This window comes from Nylanderia fulva, unplaced genomic scaffold, assembly GCF_048542155.1.
Source record: "Nylanderia fulva isolate GAGA-0341 unplaced genomic scaffold, ASM4854215v1 Scaffold61, whole genome shotgun sequence".
In the NCBI taxonomy this organism is placed as follows: domain Eukaryota; kingdom Metazoa; phylum Arthropoda; class Insecta; order Hymenoptera; family Formicidae; genus Nylanderia; species Nylanderia fulva.
This window is the reverse complement of record NW_028190710.1, coordinates 602,665-628,457: the sequence shown is the minus strand read 5'-3', so window position 1 is coordinate 628,457 and position 25,793 is coordinate 602,665. Positions and strand designations below refer to the sequence as shown.

General features: G+C 27.6%; 1 protein-coding gene across 2 annotated transcripts in view; it reads right to left on the bottom strand.

Moving 5' to 3' along the window:
* Nucleotides 1-5,153: 5,153 nt before the first annotated feature.
* LOC114946356 (uncharacterized) overlaps nucleotides 5,154-25,793 on the bottom strand; it is a 91,681-nt gene continuing 71,041 nt past the window's right edge. Inside the window, exons 5-7 of one of the 2 annotated variants that reach the window (XM_029322806.2) lie at nucleotides 10,105-10,279; nucleotides 9,329-9,580; nucleotides 5,154-8,855 (exon numbers count right to left, since the gene is read on the bottom strand). In XM_029322806.2, the coding sequence (XP_029178639.1) occupies nucleotides 8,692-8,855; nucleotides 9,329-9,580; nucleotides 10,105-10,279 (591 nt within the window). In that variant the 3' untranslated portion in view covers nucleotides 5,154-8,691. The remainder of the gene's footprint in view (nucleotides 8,856-9,328; nucleotides 9,581-10,104; nucleotides 10,280-25,793) is intronic. The other variant, XM_029322808.2, reaches the window with a different exon arrangement.

The following is a 25,793-nucleotide window of genomic DNA, read 5'->3' as shown; positions in this document are numbered from 1 at the left end:
ACTAGACTCTCTTACGTAAGCATGAATAAATTAGGTAAATTTATAAAAACACATAAAGACAAAATACCTAAAGGAGCGAATACGAATGTAGTTTATAAAATTAACTGTAAAAACTGTGATGCCTCATATGTGAGTCAAACTAGCAGAAAACTGAATACTAGGATAACTGAACACAAAAAACACATTAACAGAAAGTGTTCCAATAAATCAGTTGTTACTGATCATAGATTAGAGTTCTCCCATGAATTTGATTGGGGTAAAGTAAAAATTTTAGATAAAGAACCATATTATAATAAAAGACTTATATCAGAAATGTTATATATAAAAAGACAAACTAATGGATTGAATCTGCAAAATAACACTAAATTTTTGCCTGATATATACAATAATGTTATAGATTCTTTACCAAAATTGCCAGGGTTTGTAAACAGACCTTGATATGTATAATAAAGGTGAAACACCGAGGCACTGCCTCATTTGGGATTGAGAGTTGAGACGGTAAAAACGTTCTGTCTTTAGTAAACTTTTGTCTTTAGAAAAAACTGTGTCTATAAGATTTCGTATCTGATACTTGAAACTTCTATAAAATAATCACCAATTTTGTTTGAGTGAGTGTACAGTGCATTTTATTTGTCAAAAGTATAGTGAATAATTGGATATTATTTATTTAGATCTCCATTTAATGTCTAACAACATTTCAATATGATGATTCAATCAAGATATCTCCCTTGACCAATAAATCAGGAGGCCTATACACATAGTGATTACACGGCACGGTCGCTCGATCTCAGTATGTATCAACAATTTGCACTTGTCACACGCGATGACTTGTTTAGAAACATATGTAACGAGACAAAAAACTGACTTTTTATTATCTTGACATCGTTAATTGCCGTCTTTAATGTTCAATATTACATTTCAATTTATATAATATTTGTATTGCGCTGAGGAAGGCTCGAAATGTCAGCCGAAACGTTCGCTTTAATGTGTATTTCTTATGTATTGTATTTATTATCTCGTTTAAATGCGAATAAATGATCACTTCTTATTTATTTCTCGTTCCGTTCAAATGAAGTTTTTTAATATCAACTGACAACTTTGTTATGTTTAATAGCTCTTATAGCCCTTCTTTGTTTACAATTATAAATTCTTATAATACTAATAATTACTGACATATCTACTAATATTTTTTTAGGAAAATGCAAATTTTATAAAAAACGGCAATATTGTAAAGAATGTAGAAAATAGTTTTATAGTAATTGTGACAATTTTCATCTGTACACAAAGATCAGATTTTTTATATGCAAAAACAGGTTTAAGCTTTATTTATTCATTTATAATAATAATGTATTTTTATTTTATTATAAAAGGTATATTTGTATATTTTTCAACATTTTAAAATATATATTTGAATTTTTTAATTTTTATAGATATAGTTTTTTAAACTTGAATTTTTAAATATTTATGAATATATTGTACTTCCAAACTTCTTAATGTATTAAATATTTATGAATATATTGTACTTCCAAACTTTCTAATGCATGCGAAAAGTATAGTTTACTTTTATAAATATCAGATATATACATATATGTATGTTTTTAAAATAATTTATAATTTGTTATTTATACGTCGTATTTCATAAAATCGTATAATAAAATTAAATTTAATCAATCGTTATAAAACATTAAAATAATAAACATTCAAAATTATTATATTTTATATTTGATATTCTAAATTATTCTAATTATTATATAAAAATCACTTTATGTAATGAGATTTTGTAAAATAAAAATATTTGCAAAATAATATTTTCTTAAATAAAGTGATATTACATTAGGCTATTAAGAGCATTAAACATTGTTACTGTTTTACATTAATATTTTATTATATAAAATTTTGTACATTAAACCAACGACCTTTTAACCGAACGTTTCGGTCAATTTTATGACCTTCTTCAGCGACAGCAAAATAATCTTAAATTAATAAACTAAAATCTTATATTAAATTAATAAGTATAAATTCATCGTTATGTTCACCGCTTGCCACCAAATATAAATTTATCGCATTGATATTTTTTGGTAAAAACAAAGAAATCCTAACGTCAAACGTATAAATTTAAAAATAATAAAAAAATGAATAAAAACATTTTATTTTTCTTATGATTCTAACAAAATATTTAATAATAACATAAATAATAATATTGAGATTGAAATTGCTCCATCAAAATTTAATGATATTGAACAACCTTTAACTAAAATAAATAACAAATGGCTTATAAACTTGTCTTCCATAGACATTCCGATTGACATCCAAAGATTGATACAGCTGGGAAGTAATTTTAGTCTACCTGTTAATAATAATATTGAATTGACAATGGAATACATTAAAAGTATTGAACATAACATTTTGAAATTACCAGTTGAAAAAAGAGCTGATATTAGAGAAAAATGTAGACAGATTTTAAACAATTTAACTAATTTCCAACACCCTAACAAAGAATTTTGTAAAGAGATAAATATGTTAATGCATAAAACTAAGAATTTTATAAAACATAACAAAGACCTTATTCTCACGAGAGCAGATAAAGGAAACATAACAGTCGCTCTGAATAAAAAGGAATACATAGTAAGTTGAAAATGTTTTAAAAGACGTAAAAACCTATAGCGTACTTAAAAAAGATCCGACGAATAAACTTACTAATGATGTTCATGATCTACTTAAGAGATGGAAAGACTTGGGTTTTATTTCGATGACTGGGTATAGATCATTATATATAAGTGATGGAAATATACCTACGGCATATGGACTTCCTAAAATCCACAAAAAAGACCATCCATTTAGAATTATTGTTTCCTCTATTAATAGCCTTACATATTGTTTGGCAAATTTTTTACATAAAATCATGTATGCGAATTTCTCGCCTGCAAAAAGTCACATCTCTAATAGTTTCGAACTAATTAAAAAAATTTTAAATATACAAATGGACGATAATCATACTATAATATTATTAGATGTAATTTCGCTGTTCACCAATATCCCAACAGAATTATTAATAGATAGTATATCTAAGAGAATTTCTGTAATCACATAAAACTGTAAAATTCCTGCATCAGAATTTTTAATAGGTGTCAATTTAGTTTTAAATTCTACATTTTTTACTTTTAATGACAAAATATACAAACAAATATTCGGAACACCAATGGGTTCCCCCCTGTCACCTCTAATAGCTGATATTGTAATACAAGATTTAGAAGAAAAAGCGTTAAATAGTTTAAACTTTAGACCAAATTTTTACTATAGATATGTAGATGATATAATAATGACTATTCCAATTAAAGACATAAACTCAACATTAAATAGTTTTAATTCGATACATCAAAGACTACAATTCACAGCTGAAGGTGGTGATAAAAATAAAATTAATTTTTTAGAAGTGACTTTAATTCGTGAGAATAACAATTTAATTACAGACTGGTATCATAAACCTACATTTTCAGGGAGATACTTGAATTATTTATCACAACATCCTAGATGCCAAAAAAGAGAAACGATTATAGGATTAATAGATAGATTATTTATGTTGTCCCATCCTAAATTTCACAAGAAAAATATTAACATAGCTATAAATATTTTAATTGAAAATAATTATCCAATAGAGTTCATATTCAACACTATAAATGACAGGCTGAAATACTTAATAAATAACAATGAAATCAACAAAGATGAAACCAAAAATTACAATAAAAATAACATTGAAGAAAGTAATTCATACTTTTCAATCCCTTACATTCCCAAAATTACTGAACAATTTAAAAACATAGTATATACACAGTATATACTAACAAATAAAGTAATTATGTGTTGACATTACATCTCTAATTTAATATGCTCGTTATAGTTGACCCTGTCTTTCTAAATCTTAATTTAAAAACATGTTGAAACAGTCTGATGTTAACTTGGCGTACTATAGTAAGAACAAGTTAAATAAATTTATAAAGGGATATAAAGATCCTCTACCTAAATATTCTCAATCTAATGTAGTTTACAAAATTAATTATAAAAACTGCACATCTTCATATGTAGGTCAAACCAGTCGTAAACTAGAAACTCGTATTAAGGAATATAAGTCAAACATAAAATGTAAAAATTAAAATTCAGTAATTACCAACCATAGGTTGGATTATAATCATGATTTTGATTGGGAAGACGTAAAAATTCTGGATAGAGAGGGTTATTACAAAAAAAGATTGACATCTGAAATGATATTCATTAAAAGACAATCTAACAGTATTAATTTGCAGACAGATACAGAAAGCTTAAACTCGACATATATAAACATCATAAAAAATTTACCGAAAATATAGAAAGTCAAACTTCATGTTTTCGATTACCTATATATTGACGTGATAACCGGTGGAGATCATCAGTCGTTCAAAATTCTTTAACGAATACACATATAGACTCATAAGAAGCTTTTTTAAATTAAGTGGATATAACAAAAATCGTAAGTTCAGATATAGACATATGGAGTTGACATCTTTGAAAAGTGTTGTTAGTTAATATTAACTGTTTGTAACAATAGGACAACGACTGATCAAATTGACTGATTGCATGTCATCAATCCTGGCTTATCAACCAATGAATTGTCTGCGTGAGAAGTATTTATAATGAAAAATCATCTGTTGTATACTTATATAAAAAACTTTTTAAAGGTTTGACATTATTGTAAAGATATAGGTATTATTTTTAAATGTATACGTTTAACGTTAGGATTTCTTTGTTTTTACCGAAAAATATCAATGCGATGAATTTATATTTTGGTGGCGAGCGGTGAACATAACGATGAATTTATACTTATTAATTTAATATAAGATTTTAGTTTATTAATTTAAGATTATTTTGCTGTCGCTGAAGAAGGTCATAAAATTGACCGAAACGTTTGGTTAAAAGGTCGTTGGTTTAATGTATGAAATTTTATATAATGAAATATTAATGTAAAACAGTAACAATGTTTAATGCTCTTAATAGCCTAATGTAATATCACTTTATTTAATGTATAAGAGCTTAATAGTGTTTATTCTATTGAATATTTTCTTATATACTTATATTAACTTTTTAGCGAGGTAATAAAAATTCAAAAATGCGTATTTGTTCAGAAATTTTATTTCTTACGTATACTATCCGACTACTATGCATGCGTTGGAGCATTCAGATACAGAGAATTCGCTGCAGATCCGGAGCTCATCGTTAAAACATATTCACAATAACAGCGGTGTCATTTCCATTATGATTCTTGATTTGTTTTTTTTTCTAGAGAAGATGTGGTTAGTTTATTTTTTATAGTCTTTTAAATTATAATATATTGTGTGTTACGTGTATAATTTGATCTAAGCCAGACGAAATTTCGCTTGCTCATTATCAGTCTTGAATCCTCACGAAAATCTTAATTCGCAAGAAAGCCAAGATTCTCTCCTACAAAAATTTATATTCATATATTTAAAGTCTAGTCATAAGCACATAAAATAGTATTATTAAGTTATGTCTTAATGAACTGTTATATTAGGAATTAGATGAGTCTTTTTGCAATCTATTAATCTGTTTCAGTATAATTTTTGTACACTGCATTTTAAATATAAATGGATAATAAATTTTACGTCGATTTAAAGAATTACAAGTATTTCAAAGTACAAAGTATTCTAAAATCAGCTTAGATAATTTTTTTAATAACAGATTCTTTATTTAACTGGGAGACAACTTTTTTTGAGTAAAAATATTGACGCATCAATAATTTTTGATTTATAATGATTGAAAAAGAATGGCTCTTCGCCAGCTAAACTTTGTGGAGTTGAAAGGTTAACATCCTTTTCAATTTTAGTTTTTATTTTTTCTTAAAAAAAGTATTGTCTCAGATTGGTCAGAGAATCTGTTATTAGAAGAAAATCCGATAATTTTGAGACATCCTAGATAATATTCTTATATATTTTTAAAAATATTACTTGAATATTGACAATTGAAAGAAAAATATAGTTTTGAACTATAAATTATTGACATAATGCACACATAAAATATTTATTTTATCGTATTAGTTTTATATAAAATATTTTTAAGATTTATAAGATTCGAACTCCGCCGGCGGAGAATTAAGTCAGTAATACAACGTAATTATTAAAAAAATTTTAAATCGATTGATTTATACTTCGCGAAAATTTAAGTAGCAAAGCAATAAAGCAGATATTCTTTTTATATTTCAATATTTTCATTTGATCTCGCAAAATTTCAAAATTTGCAAACTCGCGAAAAGATTTTCGTTTAACTCAACATATCTCGCCATCACATTTAATTGTCATCCTTTATATTATACGCGCATATGTGTGTATATGTGTAATGTGCATCTATATGTGTCTGTGCGTGTTTGTGTGAATGTATATTTTTTTATTTATATACTTATATACAGCAGGCGAACATCCCGAAACAACGGTGCAACGACGATGAGTTTATTTGCAGCAAGAACAAAAAGCATAAGAATTAGACGAGTGATAATTCACGAGCTTTCAATTCATATAATATAATTGTCGATAAGACATATTGCAAAATTCGTTTATAATAACAACCGCCCGATGAGACACCGGTGTCATCGCAACCACCTCGCGTAAGAGAGACGTATCCGTTACTAAAGTATACCTTATCGAACTAGAACTTATATCGATATATTGCACATTTGACAACAGTTATGTTTTTCTTTAAGTACTTGGATATAGGAAGTCTTCGCTAATAAATCTTTGACTTGCATCTCTTCCCCTCTCCCCCTCCCTCTCTCCTTCTTTCTTTCTATTTTTTCTTTGCTTGTGATACACATCTACACATATATTTCTGTTTCTCTCAAATACATACATGAATTTAATGGTCGATTCAACTTTCGATGCTTGCATGTTGTCATAAATTTGTAAGTTTTATAGGGGCGCTTGTTATGTATACATATGTATAATATGAAATCTTCGGACTTATTTTCTTCGATGTGTGTTCATATAATCTGTTATTTTGCTAAATATTCCATACAACTTTTTTTCTTTATTTCCTTCTTTTTATCTCCGTCATTCTTTGCGTTGCTCAACATTCGTTGCAGATTGGCGCTCTGAAGTCTTCAATTTTTTACATGTTTTATTCTATCTCTTTTTTGCATATTTATGCACACACACATACATACACACACATACACACACATACACACATATATACATACATACATACATACATGCATATATATGCACATACACACATACAGGCAACATGCACGCATACATGTACTGTCGCATTATGAAAAGCGATATATTCTATTTAAGTAGTTTTGTTCGCTTTTAATCTGCCGATTTTTATCTAACCGGAATAATCAAGCCTCGTCCATTGCCAACGATTTTCTTTTTTTTTTGGAAAAATTTTTCTCTGAAGATTTGTCGACGACGGAATTTTCATCAGATCTTTCATTGTTATACTAATCGTCGATAGGCTATTATTTCGTTGATGAAGATTAAACTTAACAATTAGCTTCATTGTTCACATTCTCTTTTTATATCGGCATTTTTGTTTCTCTCGAAACATTTTATGAGAGGATATCGTTAATGTCTTTTATATCATTGTCAAGTGTCGTTGCGGTGGATTTATACGTATCGATTTATAGGCCTGGTTAATTGCTTGCGCGAGGCATGTAAACGGATAACGCAAAAACAGGCGCTCGATCGGTTGGTTCGTCAAGCTTCGTTGTGCTTGCACTTATGAAAAAATACACTCAACTTTAATGGTTAACGCTCAAATTTGGGTCATCATTAAGGATTAATTTTCAGCTTATACATATTATTGAAGATTAAGCCCACAACTTACATCAAATCTTAATAGTCAACGCTCAATGTACATCCAAATTTAAGTGTTAACATTTAACTTTTATGACAGACACTCAAACTTAAGTATTAACATCCAAATTTAAATGTTGCCATGTTATTGAACGTTGATTATTAAGATTTAATGTAAGTTGTGGGTTTAATTCTTAATGCTGGGTGAAGTATTAACTCTTAATGATGAATAGGTTGGATGTTGATAAATTGAAAACATTTAAATATATTTATTCACATTTGGATGTTACTTTTATTTGAGGGTTTTTATTTTCAGGGTTACTGTCATTTTGAAGGTTACCATCAATTATCATCATCAATTGAAGGTTAATCTTCAACTGGCCCGAAATCACATCCAACTTTGAGAGTTTTTAGTGTTTTTTTACGATTAACACTCAAAGTTGAATGTATTTTTCCTTAAGAGTGTACATACATGTATCTCTTCAATCTTCACAAAAGATTTAATCTGCATAATCTCAATTCTCGCAAAAAAATTTGCGAAACTGTGCCCGAAAATGGCGCGAGGAACGTAGGTATGTATCAGAATCATATTACTCGGAATAATCCGAGATCATCATCGCCGCAGTCTAACTGTAAATGTTAACTTCAAAAGTGACCTCGGAAAAAGACTTTATACCTCGATATATTTTCATCGAAGGTATCCAATAAAAAAATATCACTGATTTGAAATCGATACTGCTGATTCATCTACGACAGTCTGCCGAGTAGGACGATGTGCTTCCGTATATTAGCAACAAAAATATTAGACACGGAACTATCAAGAGAAGAGCAGCTCGTATAATTGCGATTAAACCGAAGTGTGCAATGTGCTGGATTGTGGTGCTGACGGATACGATCCGCCAGGCGGCGTTGATGTTGGTTGCAGGCTCAACTGTAGCTGATGTTGCTGCGCTTTCGCTCTTAAACAGGCAATACTCTCATTTCTGAGTTGCTCTGTATCCTGTACAACACCTGTAAACACAGTAATGTGTATTCATTTGAAAAGTTTTATTTATTGTTTTTATTAAAACTTTATTTGTATTCTTTATTATTGTATCAAAATTGTATTTTATTTTTTTATCGTAATTTCTAAAAAATTACAAATAATAAAAAAAAATTAAAGCAATTTATATATTTTATTAGTAATACAATTGTTTAAAGCAGATTTATTTAGATAAAAGTGCTTCGGGAAATCTTTATTAATATCTTTGTACAATATTTTATATTTTAACAAATATTTAATATTTTAAAGTTTGATTTTGTTTTGAAAATTTTCATTAAATATTTATATAAAAGTTATACATTGCAATATATAAAAAAATTGTTTTTTTTTAAATGTATTTTAATATAAAATTTAAATAAAATTTAATATTATAAATTAATATACAATTTTTTAATCTACCTATGTCTAATAGATATTCGACATATTTTTGAGTAAAACTTACTCGTAGATGACGAAGGTCCCATACCATCCTGACTTTCCTGTCCGCTTTCCGAACTGGTTGGTCCTCCTTGATGATGATTATGATTGGGGCTGCTTCCGCTTCCGTTTTGATCGTTACCGCTGTCCTCTCCACCAGATTTGAGATGCTCTGCTGCCTCGAGCGACTTTCGATGCATCCCTACAGGTCCACAGTCAATCAGTTCTTGATTACATTCGAAATCTTGGTTAAAGCTGCTTGTCTTAGACGATTGAGCTGGTAAAAACCAACAGAAAAAGTATTCGAATTTGTTGGGCCGTTTTAATTTTTTTAAGTGTTTCTATCAAGGCGGAAAGATTTTTCCGGTTTTCAATGATCCGACTTTCAATAATCCTTTTTATTATGTTTCAGTCATTTTATGTATTGTAAAATAGAATAAAAAATTGCAAAATTAAAGAGATAAAAAATGTTTAGAATTATCTAAATGCTTACCAAAATAATTAATAAATATAATAAAAATTTTCTATAAATATTACATTATACTTATATTTTTATAACGACATATATATTTTCCTATACATAATACATAATATATTCTTTTTTATAAAAAAAAATTACAGTTATCAATGTTAATGCAATTTTATCCAATCTTATATATTAAGAGATTTGTAGATATAATTATAATTAAATCTAAGGCCCAAATTAAAAAAATGATTCAAGGATATTTTATATACTTAAAATTTCAAAATTACTTTAATTAATTTAGAAGCTTTGTCACAAAGGAATTTATTCTTTCTTACCTAATAGCCATGGTGCGACGGATTCATTTTCCTTGGCACTTCTTAAAATCGTTTCCGGAAGTGGTAAGGAATGTCGAACCATCGCTCCGTATAAACCATATTCTGCCATTATAGTACTTCTGCCCCAACATTTCTCTGTTTTGCGCCATTTTGCTCTTCGGTTTTGAAACCATACCTGCAACAAAATAAACGGCAACTTAAAAAAAAAAACAATTTCTATATCATGTATGAAATAATGTAAGAGTTTATTAATTAGAATTAATTCTTCTAATTAAGTTAACTGAAGTTTAAAATACTTTTTTACCTACTCTATTAAGTTTCTTATCAATTTCAATTAAAAATTTATAAAATTAAGATCAGGCAAACATAAAAGTAAGATGTATATATAAGCATCAATTAATTATGAATTGTAAATATCAATTATTAAATTAAAAATTTGTTTCCAAACTTTAAATGTGTTTTTCTCGAAATATTTTTCAGTAGTTATATTATTCGAAATTTTTGTAAACTCGAAAACAAATTCAGATATTGATTTAAAATTTTAACAATTAGAGTAGTGAATATTGATTTTTAGTAATCATATTTAAAAATGTTTGTGAATTAATTTATATTTTATAAGAATAACAAAGTTAATCTTTTTATTTTTGGTATAATTACTATTTTTATTTTTTTATTTTATTAGCAGAATTTAAATAAAGAACTGCTACAAATCAATATAAAAATGTTAATTAAATATTAATTTAATGTGTAACGTGACAAAACTGAAAAAATGTCAAATTTTTACTGCGCGCACGATTGGTATTATGTAATATTTATAATATATTTTAAAATAGAATATTTATTTTGTACTTGCATAAATATATACAGTATAAGAAGAGACAATTTTAAACATTTATTCATAATCTATAACATTATAAATAAAAATAAATATAACTTATTTATTGATTATTTAAATTTTAATTTTTTTTGTTTCCTTAAGAGTAAGATTGATGTAATTTTTTATAGTTTTTTGTCAATATACAATTAATTCGTATTATAAACTTTACGGTTGTTAACAAAGCATTTATTTCGTCGAAATGCCTAATTTGCCTCGACATTGTATTAGCGTTAAAGAAATATTTGTACATTAGTTTTCTTGCTTACATTATTCTTTAATTGGACCACTATGATCACGCGTGCTAGACGATCAGTTACTTTATCCAATTTGCACTTGCATGACACGTGCTATAATGCTGTTGTATAGTTAATTATCATGCCCAAATGGCCTTCTCGGAAGGCTATTATCCTCTATTTTTCATGGCTGTTAGATTACTTGTTAGTAATACTGATGATTCGCCTCCCATGGCGAAAACGCGTGTCGCTTTCTCTTCATGCACGCTCACGCATATAACGAACTACGTTTCCAAGAAATAACAAGCATCATTTTATTCGGCACATTTTTTATACATAACTATTTGATAGATTCACACTAATCTGTTAATAATATAAGAGCAATTTTATGAAATATGCGCTACTAATACTTTTTATTAACTATGCAATAAAATTGTCAACCAAATTAATCTTATGTTATCAGTGAAACAATATGCATTTCAGTGCAAAAACATTAAGCAATACATAGATAGAGTAAGATGCATATAAGTAAATTAAAAATTTAATGTAATTTAAATATGAAATGATAAAATAGTAAATATTTCAAAAGCATTACTTAATTTATTTTTATTTTTAAAGCAAAATTATTATGACAAAATTATTACAACAAAAAGTTATATAATTTATCATGTGACTTTTCAATTTATATTCTCTTAAATATATTTTCAGCCAAATTTTATTATCCATATACATACATACATATATATATATATATATATATATATAAAATTTATTTTATTATTCCTACAAAAATTTAATTTTTAACGATACATTTTATTTTTAGTATTCGTATTTGTATATTTATATAACTCCAATGCTATAAACCAACAGCATTTCTATAAAGAAAAAAAATTAATTCGAATTCAACGAAATAATCCATAAGTTTAAAACGCTTAGTAGGGCGCTCTGTATATATGTATATATAATTCCAGGCTATTATTTAAAAAGCTGGACACGCATCGATTTGTCCAGCGAGCATATACATATATACAACCGGACAGAAGAGGGAGGCTAGGGCGTGGACCAATTTGTAGCAACAATGCCAAAGTCACCAGCAGAATTGGTGCGTAATTTAAATGAATGGAAACGCGTCGCCTTGTCAATTTGCGCTGCCACCCCAAAATTATCTTCCGCTTAGATTTCAATGTACGCGCGGTTTTTCACGATTTACAACACACGTTCATGTTCAGAAACATTGGTAAGACAGCAACACGCTTTTATTAAGAAATTAAATTTATCAATATGTATGTGTGCTCTTATAAACTGCTTTTAAAATAAAAAGTATATGCCATTTTTATATTATTGCAATACACACATTTTTCTTTTAAAAGATCAAAATTCTATTACTATTCTGTATCACTATAAATATAAACGTTTAGCAATTTATGTAATTTTAATATTTTTACAATAAAAACAAGAAAATCAGTTGTGATACGTTAGTTACATCGAATGTATAAATAAATAAATTATATAGATTTTTTCATTTCTTTCTTCACCGAAACATGATAACATTGGCACTGTTAAGAAGGAAGAGGGTGTTTAATAAGTGTCTAGGTGACACCTAATACGTCTTGACGTCGTTGTTTGAACGTAAGCCGAGAAAGCTGCGAGACATTGGCTAAGACATCAGATAAAAAAAGGAAGAGGAAGAAGGGAAAGAGAGACCCGGAGATAGAGGATCAGGATTTGATATCTCATTATCGGTCGATCACAAATTGAAGTTACCGGTGGGAAGTAACGAGATCTCCAATTATCCTTAGGACAGTATCCCCCTACCTTATCATAATATATATATATATATATATATATATATATATATATATATATATGTGTATTTTTCGCGAATGTCTCGAGAAGAAAGGCAACAAATAGTATTTCTTAATCTTCATCTTTTCTGCCATCGTAATATTCCGTGCAATGTGATTAGTAAACTTCCGATTCCTTTAAGATCTTAATAAAATCTAATAATCGAGGTTGTTTGAAAGATTTTGATACTAACAGATATAATTGTTTAGCGATAACTTATACTTTAATTATCTATCGTTGACTTATAATTTAAGACACACTAGTTGTAAATTCTTTCGGAGTTTTGCGAATTGAAAAATATATAAATATAATTATATTTTAATAATTCTTCCTCCCTGTATCTCTCTAAAAGAAACATAGATTAGAACATCATTGAGATGTAATAGCTAAATTGAGGAATTAAACCCAAATCCTATTGTAAATATATGTAAACATAATATTGTATTCTTTTATTTTTAGATTTTTTAGTAGTATATTTTATTAATTAATACAGAACATCTTCAGATTTTTGTAAATTACATTTATATTGAATGTGTGAAGTTTAGAAGAAAAATAAGCTAATGCAACACAAATACATAACAAATATCAAAATATACATAATTAAACTTCGTGGCGTATTAAAATATTCAGAATCCTTAGGATTTTGGCTCAAAAGACTACAAGTCACGTATCAAGCGATTTTTCACGATCTTATCTTTTTCATCTTTTGCTTTCTCTTTGTGATAAAAAATCAGGAAGCTTATGGTAAAATAAATCTTCAAGAGTTGTCATACTGATAACATCTGACTATGAATTTTCAACCTTAGTTTCAATAGTTGTTGGTCTAACTCGAGTGTCAAAAAGCGAACAAGTGAAAGCTTCGTTTTCTTTCAATTTTTTTCCTATGCCTTCATTTCTTTTATATCTCCTCATAGAAAAAACAATATCCTTGAAAGAATATGCCTCAATTCAAGTATATTTTATCTTATATAATAGCGTCAAATATAAATAATCTTGGATAAAGGATAATTTATCCTTGAAACAAAAGTGCAAAATATTCTTAGTTGAAGCTGAAATTTATTTCAATTTAAAAATAAAATTGCGTTCAAATGTATCAAAGTTTAGTTTAAATGTGACTAAGTTTGTTTTTACCATATAACGATTTTAAAACAAGAATATATCTTAAGGATAAAATATACTTCACACAAACTTATTCATTATTAAAGCAAATGAAGATTTGTGATTACAAAGAGCATTTCATTAAAATGAATCAAATAGCGTTTAAGAATAAAAATATACTTAAGGGATCAAGGATTTCTTTTTTTCTGTGCTCAAAAAGAAAAAATATATAGAAATATATACAATATTTGTATTGTATATATTGTATAATTGTATACTTGTATATTAAAATATTAGTTATTGTATTTAGTTATAGACTCGTCTATTGCTTCTCCTGGCTCCTTAAATCCTTTCTGTTTGCAAGTCTAATTTCAGCTAGAAATCGTTCGGCGACGAGTTCCACGACATGTTCCGCCCTTTCTATTTTTCTAGTCGTCTCTGTTGTACCTTCTGGCAGGCGGTACGTCCTCTCTTTATTCCTATTTCCATTCTCATCCTCTTGTTTTGGTCCAATAGTCAGTCGCCGCTCTGATCGATGATACGCCAACAGGCAGTACTGCGCATGGCCGACTAAATACAAACGCTCCTTATTATACCGGGTGTGCCAATAAAAGAGGTATAAAAAAAGAAGAGATAGAAGAGGAAGGGGAAGAAAGCAAGAGATAAAAACGGGTGACTGTCAAGGGAAGGGGGATGTTCGGTCAGAGTTTCTCGTTTCTTTAAGCCAAGGCGATCATAAAGGATCCTCTTCCATCGTCTTGCAGCCTTCTGTTGCACTCCTTCCTTATATTTCTGCCTGCCTTCTACCCTAACTCAGCAGCGTCTCGTGATATACCAGGAGATGCCAAAGGATAATCCAGATACCCCGATTTCCAATCCCGATGCTACGACACTTCCATATAGCATCATCGATTCTCCTTTACGGACCTCTTCGTCTCGGTGATGCTTTTCAATGCGCGGACCTTTCTTCCAGGTTCTAGACATGTTTTCGTGCATTTATCGCTACGTTTCGCGCATTGTAGATATCTTCTTCAATGTATTGGATGTCTACGGATGTTCATTTACATAATTTGCAGTGAGACGATTTTTAATGTTTACGAATTTATAATTCAGATCATTCTGTTTGAAGTTTATGCTCGTTATGATTATCGTGTTAATTTTTTTCTTAAAAATGTGGAATATTTTTTAGTCCTTTAAAATAAAGAATTTTATTATTTTAATGTGTAGAATAACAGATTTACAATGTTGAATGGTGCTCGAAGAAAAAGAAAGTACTTACACATTAAATATGCATACATAGGTACTAGTAGAATGATAATGCCACGATATGTGCAATGAAATCTCATTACTCTCGTAGTAATGTGATATTATGCGCAGCAAAGTCCAATTTTGTATAAGCGCAATATCAGAATATTATAAAATATCTAAATAATTCACAACCATATATAATTTTAATATTATTATTAGCATTGATGTTATCGAATTATGAACGAATGTATTATAAACGATTGTTACATATAGTTTTACAAGATTATACATATCACTAATTTCTGGTATATTGCAACATCAAATAGAAGGAATTTCTCTCCATCACCGTGAAATGATTTAATAAATCGCGAATGTCATGATTCATTAATCGAAACGATTGAAATATGAATTAAATATAATAACTAATACAGAATGTTCAGTAATATTTAATAAAAGTTTTCTTACATAGTTTTTGTGAGAAATTATCATGTGTACGAGCGATATAACGATCAAGTATTTTTGTTTTTTATATATGAAAAAATATAATTCTTCGATTATATACATAGAAATATAAGATATTATTAACAGTTTTGTAGAATTCCTATTTTTTGTAATAAGTGTTATTCACATTTTTGAACATTATTTAACATCTTATAATTTCTGTCCTAACGAGAGACTGTAAAAGCTAATTTGGAATAATTGGAATAAAACTTTGTCTTCATATATGCGATACAACTATGGCATGATAAAGTATATTGAAATATTTTTTCTTTAATTTTAAATTTAAAATAGTGATTTGATACATTTCTGGAGCCAAAGTCATATTAAAACGTTATAGAAGCTATATAAGAAATTACAATTTTTTTTCCTTTAGATATTTTTTGTTTGTTTTAAATTATATACCAATAAATGTTATCTATTTATTGTCTTATTGTATAATAAGTCAATTTATTCACGTAACTTATTTTTAACTTCTTTATTACTAATTATAAATTTATTTTATTTATTTTGTAATTAATTATAAATTTATAAAGCGACATATATCTTGTGTCAAAATACAAAATAACTGAAAACTATCATAATTTATCACTTACACTAAAAGATCTTCATCGTTGCGTGTAAGCTGTTTGATAAAATACAAAAAACGAAGATCAATTGCGATTCGGATTAAATGGATTCTCACAAGAAATGTCGCACGATCCAAGATTTCCGTAAATTAATCAATCTTGGCAAATAAACGAGGGAATAAGTGGAATAGAAAACGTGCATCGTTACATCCCTCGAAAACGCATGACTTATTTGCCGCATAATACACGTACAAGAGACCCAGAAGCCTAGTCACATGGTCCCTTACTCGACTAGCGGCTGGTAAATAGTTAAGTCGGGTGGATCCTCTCCTCGTTGGGGGCCCCATACTGCGAAGCGGCACGCGTCAGGGCATCATTACACGGAACACTTGCAGAGCGAAGGGTGCCCCCGAGAGAGAGGGATGCGCGTTACCCATCACTCGGCGTCGATAAGCAAGAAATAATTCAGACACGAACGGACGCATTAACAAGTGAACCACCGGCCTCGATCGCGCGTCGAAGTAATGAACCGCGATAAATTAATAGCACCGGTAGCTACTGCTGCGGTAAATCGTGATTTAAGGGATAATCAAGATCAAGCCATTTTAACGAATTCGTCTAATTCTCTTTTTGTACTTATATAGAATTATCGATTCTGCATTATTATAAACTAGGGTGTACACTCCCGGGAAAAATCTGGAATTCTCAGGAAATTTTTTTCTACCTTAAAAAATTCTGAAATACTCTCATGGAATTTATTTTGAACTCAGAAAATTTTCTACAAAATTGCCCCTTTGATTTTATTTTCAAATATATACCTTTAAAGAATATAAAATTAATTAGGTTTATATAAAGTATATTAAAAATATAATAAAATATATTATTTAAGTTAAAAAATTTTGTACAACAAAAATAAACTTATTTTAAAATTGTATTTACAATTTTTTTAAATACTTTAATTTTACTTGGAATTTTGAACAAAAGTACTTGGAAAATTATGGTATTCTCAGGGAATTTATTTATAAGATTTGAGTATATACCCTGTGTTCGTTTTGAAATCTATGTAACGAATGTTATGTTTTATTAATTTTAAAAAATGTATAGGAGAAAGTATGTTAAATCATGCTCCCTAAGGAAAATATTAAAATTGCAATAAAACTATCAAAAAATGACAGCATCTTTTTATTCATTTGAAATTATAGTTCTTTGTTAATAAGATATACTAAATATTAACACTTTACTATTATTTCATATTGTAAATTACAAATTAAAAAAGTATTTGATACAATTCACAATACTATATAGTTTGCTAAATTGTATCCATGAGTTTTTAAATCGTACCTAACAATAAAATTAAAAAATTGTAACCACAATAAAGTTTTATTTTTTACAAAAATTCTCAGTCTGCAACAAAATATATCTCTAAGAATATAATATTTATAATCATAAATTTTATTCAAAAAGTTAACAAAAAATACTTTTAGTATTACACAAATATATAAATAAATATAATCTCAATATAATTATAAATTTGAAAAGATTTTCTTTAGTTGTCCATTTAAATAATAAAGAGAAAAACTAATGCCTAAGTAAAAAAATAAATTTAGAAAATTGTACAGGTACGATATAGAAAAAAGTGATCTGCTTTATCCAACTTCCATTGCTTTATCAAAGTAAATGAAAAAATAATCTTAAAACATTTTGTCGATTTTTAAATGCTTCTATATACAGGATTAAATAAGATGAATAAATGCGAATATTATATGAAAATCACACAAAAATAAATTTATGAACATCAACGGATCGCTTGAGGAGGAAACAAATATTGCGACATTCGAGTAAGGCTAGTTGCGATACAACAGCGTTAACATCTTAAAATATTTTAACTTTGTTTAAGAAATCCAGTACAGGTACGATTTAGCATATTTTCTCCTATATAAAATTAAATATTTCCGAAGAGAAATAGACGAAACTCTTCGTCTTGAGTAATGGTGCTGATTTTTCATGAACAATTTTTGACATATTATTCATATTTCAACTTATACTGAACAAATAATATATAAAATACAAACCTAATTTTTCAAATAAAATGTATTTGTCTAATTGATATTTTTGTACACGATATTTGTCTCATTACTGATTTTTCTTTCTAGTATATATAGCAAGTCGCAGTCATGCTTTTGTTTCTCTCTCATGTTCTCTATTTTCACTATTGCAGACTCGGTTTCGATAGCGTTTCATCGGCGGTGTGGGCGTGGCAAAACTTGGGTCCATGCTTCTAACTTAATTCGGTTAAGCGAGATTTATATCTGCTACCAGCAGCGCATTCCCTTGTTCAAAGTCGTCGTGATTCCTCTCCTCTCCGCCTAACCTCTCTTCCAATTCCCCACCGATTCACTGTGTTTTCCTCCGACCATGGAGATTATTAGAATTTATAAGCGGTTCTGCTGACAGTAGCGCAACGCCCAAACTACCGGATATTCCGGCGATTCGCATTCCCCGATTTTCACCGGGTATACCCTTATTTATTTGCCACCCGGTACGCAGCGGAGGTTCGATGGATACTCCGCGATGTGCATTATTGGTCAATTTTTGGGGTGAAACGCGCCCATCCGGAAATCACCGCTTTGTTTGTCGGTGGTTTTACGACCGGCGGCAAGCCTTCGTCCTAAAAATCACCAAGATATCTCCCTCGCGCGAGTTCTACGAGAACGATTTGGAAGATTTGTCATCGCATACGACCAATCGGTCTTAAACTCTATAAGCAGTCTTAAAATAGACTTCAGTGTAATGTTATGTTGAACAATATAAGATGGTTGATATCGTAAAAAAATATCAATTTCTTGCTTTACTAAGATTACATACAGGATTGAGAAAAAGTTATTTTATGAAAGTAAAATTCGTTACCATTACTCGTTACCGATTTTTAAAAGTAGCTCGTTAGCGTTATTCGTTACTAAATTTTAAAAAAGTAACTCATTACTGCAATCGTTACTCGGAAAGTAACGAGTCGTTTTCCGTTACTCTTACATAATTTTATATATATATATATATATATATATATATATATATATTGTATATACACATATATAATATATAAAAATTGATATTCTTTTAAGCATCTTGTTTATATTAAAATATAACAACATAATAATATGATTTTAATATATTGATATTGTTAGCAATATAAAACATATTTAATAATAACTTTGAATATTAATTTATCCGTATCAAAAAATACATATTTCAAAAACAGCACAACATTTATTTCTGTAAGTTGTAAATATAGAAATAGTATTTTCTTAGTTTTTTCTTCTAATAGATAATTTGTTAATATAGCTAGAATTTTTATAAAAATTTTAAATTTATTTAAAATCAAGAAACGCTAATTTATGAGTTTTTAATTCGTTTTTAATATGCAAAAGTTCTACAAAAGTTTTATAACCTGGCTTAAAATATAAATTATTAAATTTTATTGAGATTATTAATTTTTATTAATTTTTATTAATTTCTAAAAGATATTAATGCTCTTTATATGTGTTTGTTTGCATGGAAATTATAATCAATGTCGTGTAAGGTTTAAAAAATAACAATTAAAGTAACTGATTACTTTTTCCGTTACAGAGGATATTTGTAACACTGTTACCGTTATAGTTACCGAATAAAGTAACTAACGATAATGGCGATAATTAACGCGTTACTTCTCAACGTATATATATGTATATATAATAATAAAATAATAATTTTAATATTTTGTTGAATAATATTTTAATACTTTGCATTTGATAATATTGTATTTAATGACATGTTAACAAGACATGTATGTTAAACATTTTTATTAATTAATTGAGTGTATATCCCCTTCCTCTTTACTTTTTCAAATTACAGTTTTATTTTTTTTAGTTTTTTTATAAGTGTTGCCTCAATTATCATCTAATATCAGAAAAATTTCTCAATAAAAAAGAATTATAATATTTTAAAACCAAGATTTTTATTTATTAGATTATTCTATATGATATAAATTTTAGGTACTACAAACTATTAAAATGCAAGTTAAAAACTTTAAAACTAATAAAAATAAATTCGATTTATTTTTATTAATTTAAAGATATTATATATTAAAATATTTTGGAGCTTATTTTTAACGGTAAAATAAGAGTATATGTATTTATATATAAGAATAAAATAACATAATACACATTCAAATTTCTTACAACCGGATTTTTATATATGTGTATGATGTGTATGATATATAATAATCGTATGTGTGCATCGTAAAATAAAATATTTATATAAGCTAAATTTAATGACCGTAAAGGTAGAACATGTTTTATGTTTCTAAAAAATACTGTTGAACAATCAACTGCAATAAATATATCTTAAAGCACATTATATATAATATTATTTTTGCAATACTATTTTATAAATTAATGTTTGTTTTATTAGTTGTTTATTATATATATTAAAAAGTATATGAATTAAATAACTAAAATTTATATTTTTGTGATAAATAAAAGTAAGTACTTTAATTTATATAAAAATATGTAATAAATCAATTAAACATAACTATGAGTGAATATATATGAAACAAAATAAATATTATTCAATACTTAATATATGTATCTAATAATACACATACGTATTTATTTATATATAGTTACAATCTTATATATGTGTCTATGATGGTGGAAATTTAAATTATACAGGGGAAAGAAAGTTAAATTGTATCTCTACTATATTTTTTAAACAGAGTTAAAATATTTTAAGGTGTTAACGCTGTTGTGTCGTAGTTAGCTTCATTCAAATGCCGCAATGTTAATTTCTTTTTTAAGTGATCCGTTGATGAATAATGCTCATTTTGTGTGATTTTTATGTAATGTTTGGCACCCCATATCTAAGCTATCACATTGAGAAAGAAAAGTGATTATTAAAGCTTATTATTAAAGCATTTTTTAAATTTTGATTAATCTTGTATATGGAAGCGTTGAAAAGTCGGCAAAATCTTTCAAGATTATTTTTTTATTTACAACAAAACAATGAAAGTTCGGTAAAACATACCACTAACTGTTTTCTATATCGTACTGATACGATTTACTAAATTAATTTTTTTATTTTTTAGGTATTAGTTTTTTTTTATATTTTAATGGACAACTAAAAAAAATATTTTGCAATTTTATAATTACATTGAACTAATATTTATTTTTATTGTTGTAATACAAAAAATATTTTTGTTAAATTTTTGACGAAAATTTATAATTATAAGTATTCTTATAAATATGTTTTGTTGCAGGCTAAAAATTTTTTGTAGAAAATAATACTTAATTTTTATTACAATTTATAAATTTTGTTAGAGTATTAAAAACTCATGAGTACAATTTAGCAAATCGGTATTATAAAGTGTACCAAATACTTTCTAATTTACGATATAAACCAATGATGTTAATGTTTAGTGTATATTATTAATAAATAACTCTAATTTCAAAAATAAATAAAAAATTATCATTTCTTTGATAGTGTTAATTATTACAATTTCAATATTTATTTTAGGGGATACGACTTAGCATACTTTTTTTATATGTTAGAAATATTAACATAAAATTTGTTATTACTTATTTAAATAATTTTACTAATTACCAACGTTTGAGCTTTGTGGCAAAGATAATTATTACAAGAATGTATTGTTAATAAGAAACTATAATTTCAAATAAATAAAAATATTTATCATTTTTTGATAGTTTTATTGCAATTTTAATATTTATCTTAGGAGATACGATTTAGCATACTTTTCTCTATATGTTAGAAATATTAACATAAAATTTGTTATTACTTATTTAAATAATCCTAATTACTAATTACTATAACGTTTGTTGAGCTTTGTGGCAAAGATAATTATTACAAGAATTTGCTCGGAAACAGATGAGCGACGCATTAAAATGGCCGACGTGAGAAATAAGCGCGCGCGATGCAACTTGCTCGGCAATTTTTCGACGCGAACGTGTAAGGGTCGTCAATTAATATAAATAATAAATGATCACATTATAGGAAGAGGATGTGAATGCCACTTGTCACCGTTGCTGCCGCTAAACACGCAGAAGTCAAAAAGGGCACCCTTCTCTCCACCCGAGGATCATTTAATCATTTCGACAACGAACGGATAGAAAATTCATGAGCCCGACGTCACCGACGGCCGCAACCCTATTACGGGGGCTGCTCGGTCTACGATATATATATATTAGACGCGAGGGTGACGAGATGCCCTGACTTTATGTGTGCGAACGATAGTTTCGCTCCTCTCTATATGCGTCCAGAGATTATGACCACTTCGTCATGGGAATGCTTAAGCGTTGAATCATGCGCGCGTATATCCTCTAATTCGCTTTTAATTTGATTTCGGTCAGCCTCGCAGGCACTTTTGTGTGCAGCGAACAGAATCGTAATTAAATATAATTCAGAGAAGGCAAAATACAGGTCTGCGTGCAATATAATAATATTCTTATCGTATATTTGTAATTCTGTAGATATTGACTTGACGAAACATCTTCATCTTATTTTTCTATATGGTTCAATGTATATTCTAACAAGAAAATATCGCGAATTTGAAAATTTTGATTTTGCTAAAATTTTACGCACATATAAGAGCGATAAATAGAATTTAGCAATTTTCAGTTGTCTAAAAATGTTTCTAAGGAATGAAATTACCTTTTATATGTAGAGCGTATTTTAAAAAGTATATAAGTTTTATGATAATACCTTTAACTACATTAATAATATTTTAAACAAATATTAAAAACATTTTATCTTTTAAAGAAATTAAGTTTTTAAAATTAATATAATTATTAATATAATTAAATATAGGTGCTCTTACAACTTTTGTATATAAAACATTTTTTGATATTTCGAACCCTTTTCGAGATATATAAAAAAAAGCGAAAAGTTGCTCTCCATATAAGAAATATGTAGTTTCATTCCTTTCAATTGTTCTTAGGCTGTGACTAAAAATTTTTAAATTTATCTCCCCTACATGTGTGTAAAGTTTTATCAAAATCAATTTTGTGAATATGCAAAGGTTCCCTTGTAAGTATCTCAAGTATGTATATAAATAAATTTATATATATTAACGTAATGTACTACACTTTATTATAAAAAACATGAAGACAAATATTGGTATAACACTCAAATATTATTTTTTTATGCTTTTAGAATTATCAATCCAATTGTATTATAAAAATTTTCATATGTATACACAGATGTGTATCTAGATAATTGCAAAAAATAAAGATACTTTTTAATATTATAAATTGCAAATTTGAATGCATGTATTTAAACATCTAAAAATATTTATTTTTTAAATATTTACAAATTATTAAATGTTTTAAAACAAATAAAGCAAATATTTTCAAACTCATGCAAATATGTTTTTATTATTTGATATAAAATTATCAAATAATCAATCGGAATCATTATGTAATAAATTTTATTACATTTTACCACAATTTTATTATAAATATGATTTCACTGCATTATTTTATGTTCCTCTCTAATTAAATTAAACTTTTTGTCATTTATATCTCATAAAATAATGTAACGTATAATATGTTACAGGCATTTACATGAGTAGTAATTAACATATTGTGAATTGGAAGTTTTGCAACTAAAAAAGATTATTCAATAAGTTATTGCGTATTGTTCAAAAATTCATGTTTTACTATTGTGTTATAAATATGGCAAATAAATCATTATAAATTAATTTGTGCAAAGAAAGCGATTTGCTTAGCTAGAGGAAGGAAAAAAATAATAGCATATAAATATACATATATATATGTATATAGGTATAATATAAAAAATTATAAAATATAAAAAATATATATATGTATATATAAAATGCGAGTATGAAAAATTCAATAAGCAAAAAGTGAACGAGTATAGAAAAAGGAAGCGTACGAAATCTTTTCCACAAATTGTATTTTCGCGAACATGTCGTTGGCCGCGCTTATTATTGTAAAGATCTTTCAGCGATGAATTGAAAAGCACGCGAGAGCCTTTTGTCAGATTTTAGACGTAATCAATTTAGGAGCCGTTTTTCTGCACGTTCTTGTGCGCGTCACCGTGTGTGATCCGAGGATACTACACCCTCGAGTATTTACTGCATTCGTAGCTTTGTCAACCCCTCGGTATCATGCGCGTCCACATATACACGCATACAGACACAGCATGTCTGTTACATGCGTCGGTGTTGCAGACATCCAAGAGATAAAATCAATAATCGGTCAACGGTGCCGAAAATTCCCTGGATGTCATTACGTTATCGTATGCATGTTATATATTTTGTCACTTATAATTTGTACATATTAAATGTGCACTGATTCCTTTAGGATTTTTTGTGAGTTATAAATAGAGAGTGTAATTTCTCTATTTTAAAAAAAATATTAAATAAAATAAATATGTCTCTCCAGTGTACCTTTTTTTATATATCAATCTATTTGAAATAGTTTCTGTAATTACTTTTGTAAATAATTGCGGCGCTCCACTCTTAATTTTGATATATTAAAATTTTTGTCATAAATTATAATATTTATACAATCTTTTAATATTTTTAAATAATTTATTATAGTATATTTTATATAATTTTTCTTAGATCATTATATGTTAATTACATTAACAGTTTTTCGCATTCTTTTAATAAGTTTTTATTATTGTTATTTCAATTTTTAAATGTCTAAAAGTCTTATTATATATATAATCAATTATATGTATGACAGATGTTTTATGTTCTCAAAAAATCTACCTGTTCGCGAAATAAACTAAATAAATTATGTAAAAATAAAAATGCATTTAATAAAGAAAGGATAAAACTATATATTTACCGCCGTTTTTTATTCAAATTCTTAATTAGATAAAAAATAGCTCTACGTAGTGTGTATAAAATGTGCAATGTAAAATTATAAGAAAACTAACATCAATTCAAAAGAATTTTTTTTTCTGAAAGATAATGTCAAATTACAATGGAAAGGGAACTTGTCACAAATCCTATTTATGAATTTGAAGCAGTCAGGCCACACGAGCGTCGAATAATGAGATATATTCAGCTTTGAAAAATTTTCATAATCCTTCAACAAAGACCCGATGTAAAAATATTTATTTTACTCAGTCGGGAATAGCTAATTTCAGGTCTCAGTGTTATTTACTTAGCCGTAGACGTATCTTTAGAGATGTTGACGTCTTCTCTAGATATCCGAATTCGAATCCTTATGAGGTTCTTAATCTCATCAGGATCTACCTGTCACGGTGTGCTCTCTCACAACCGTAGAAAGAATTTTTCGA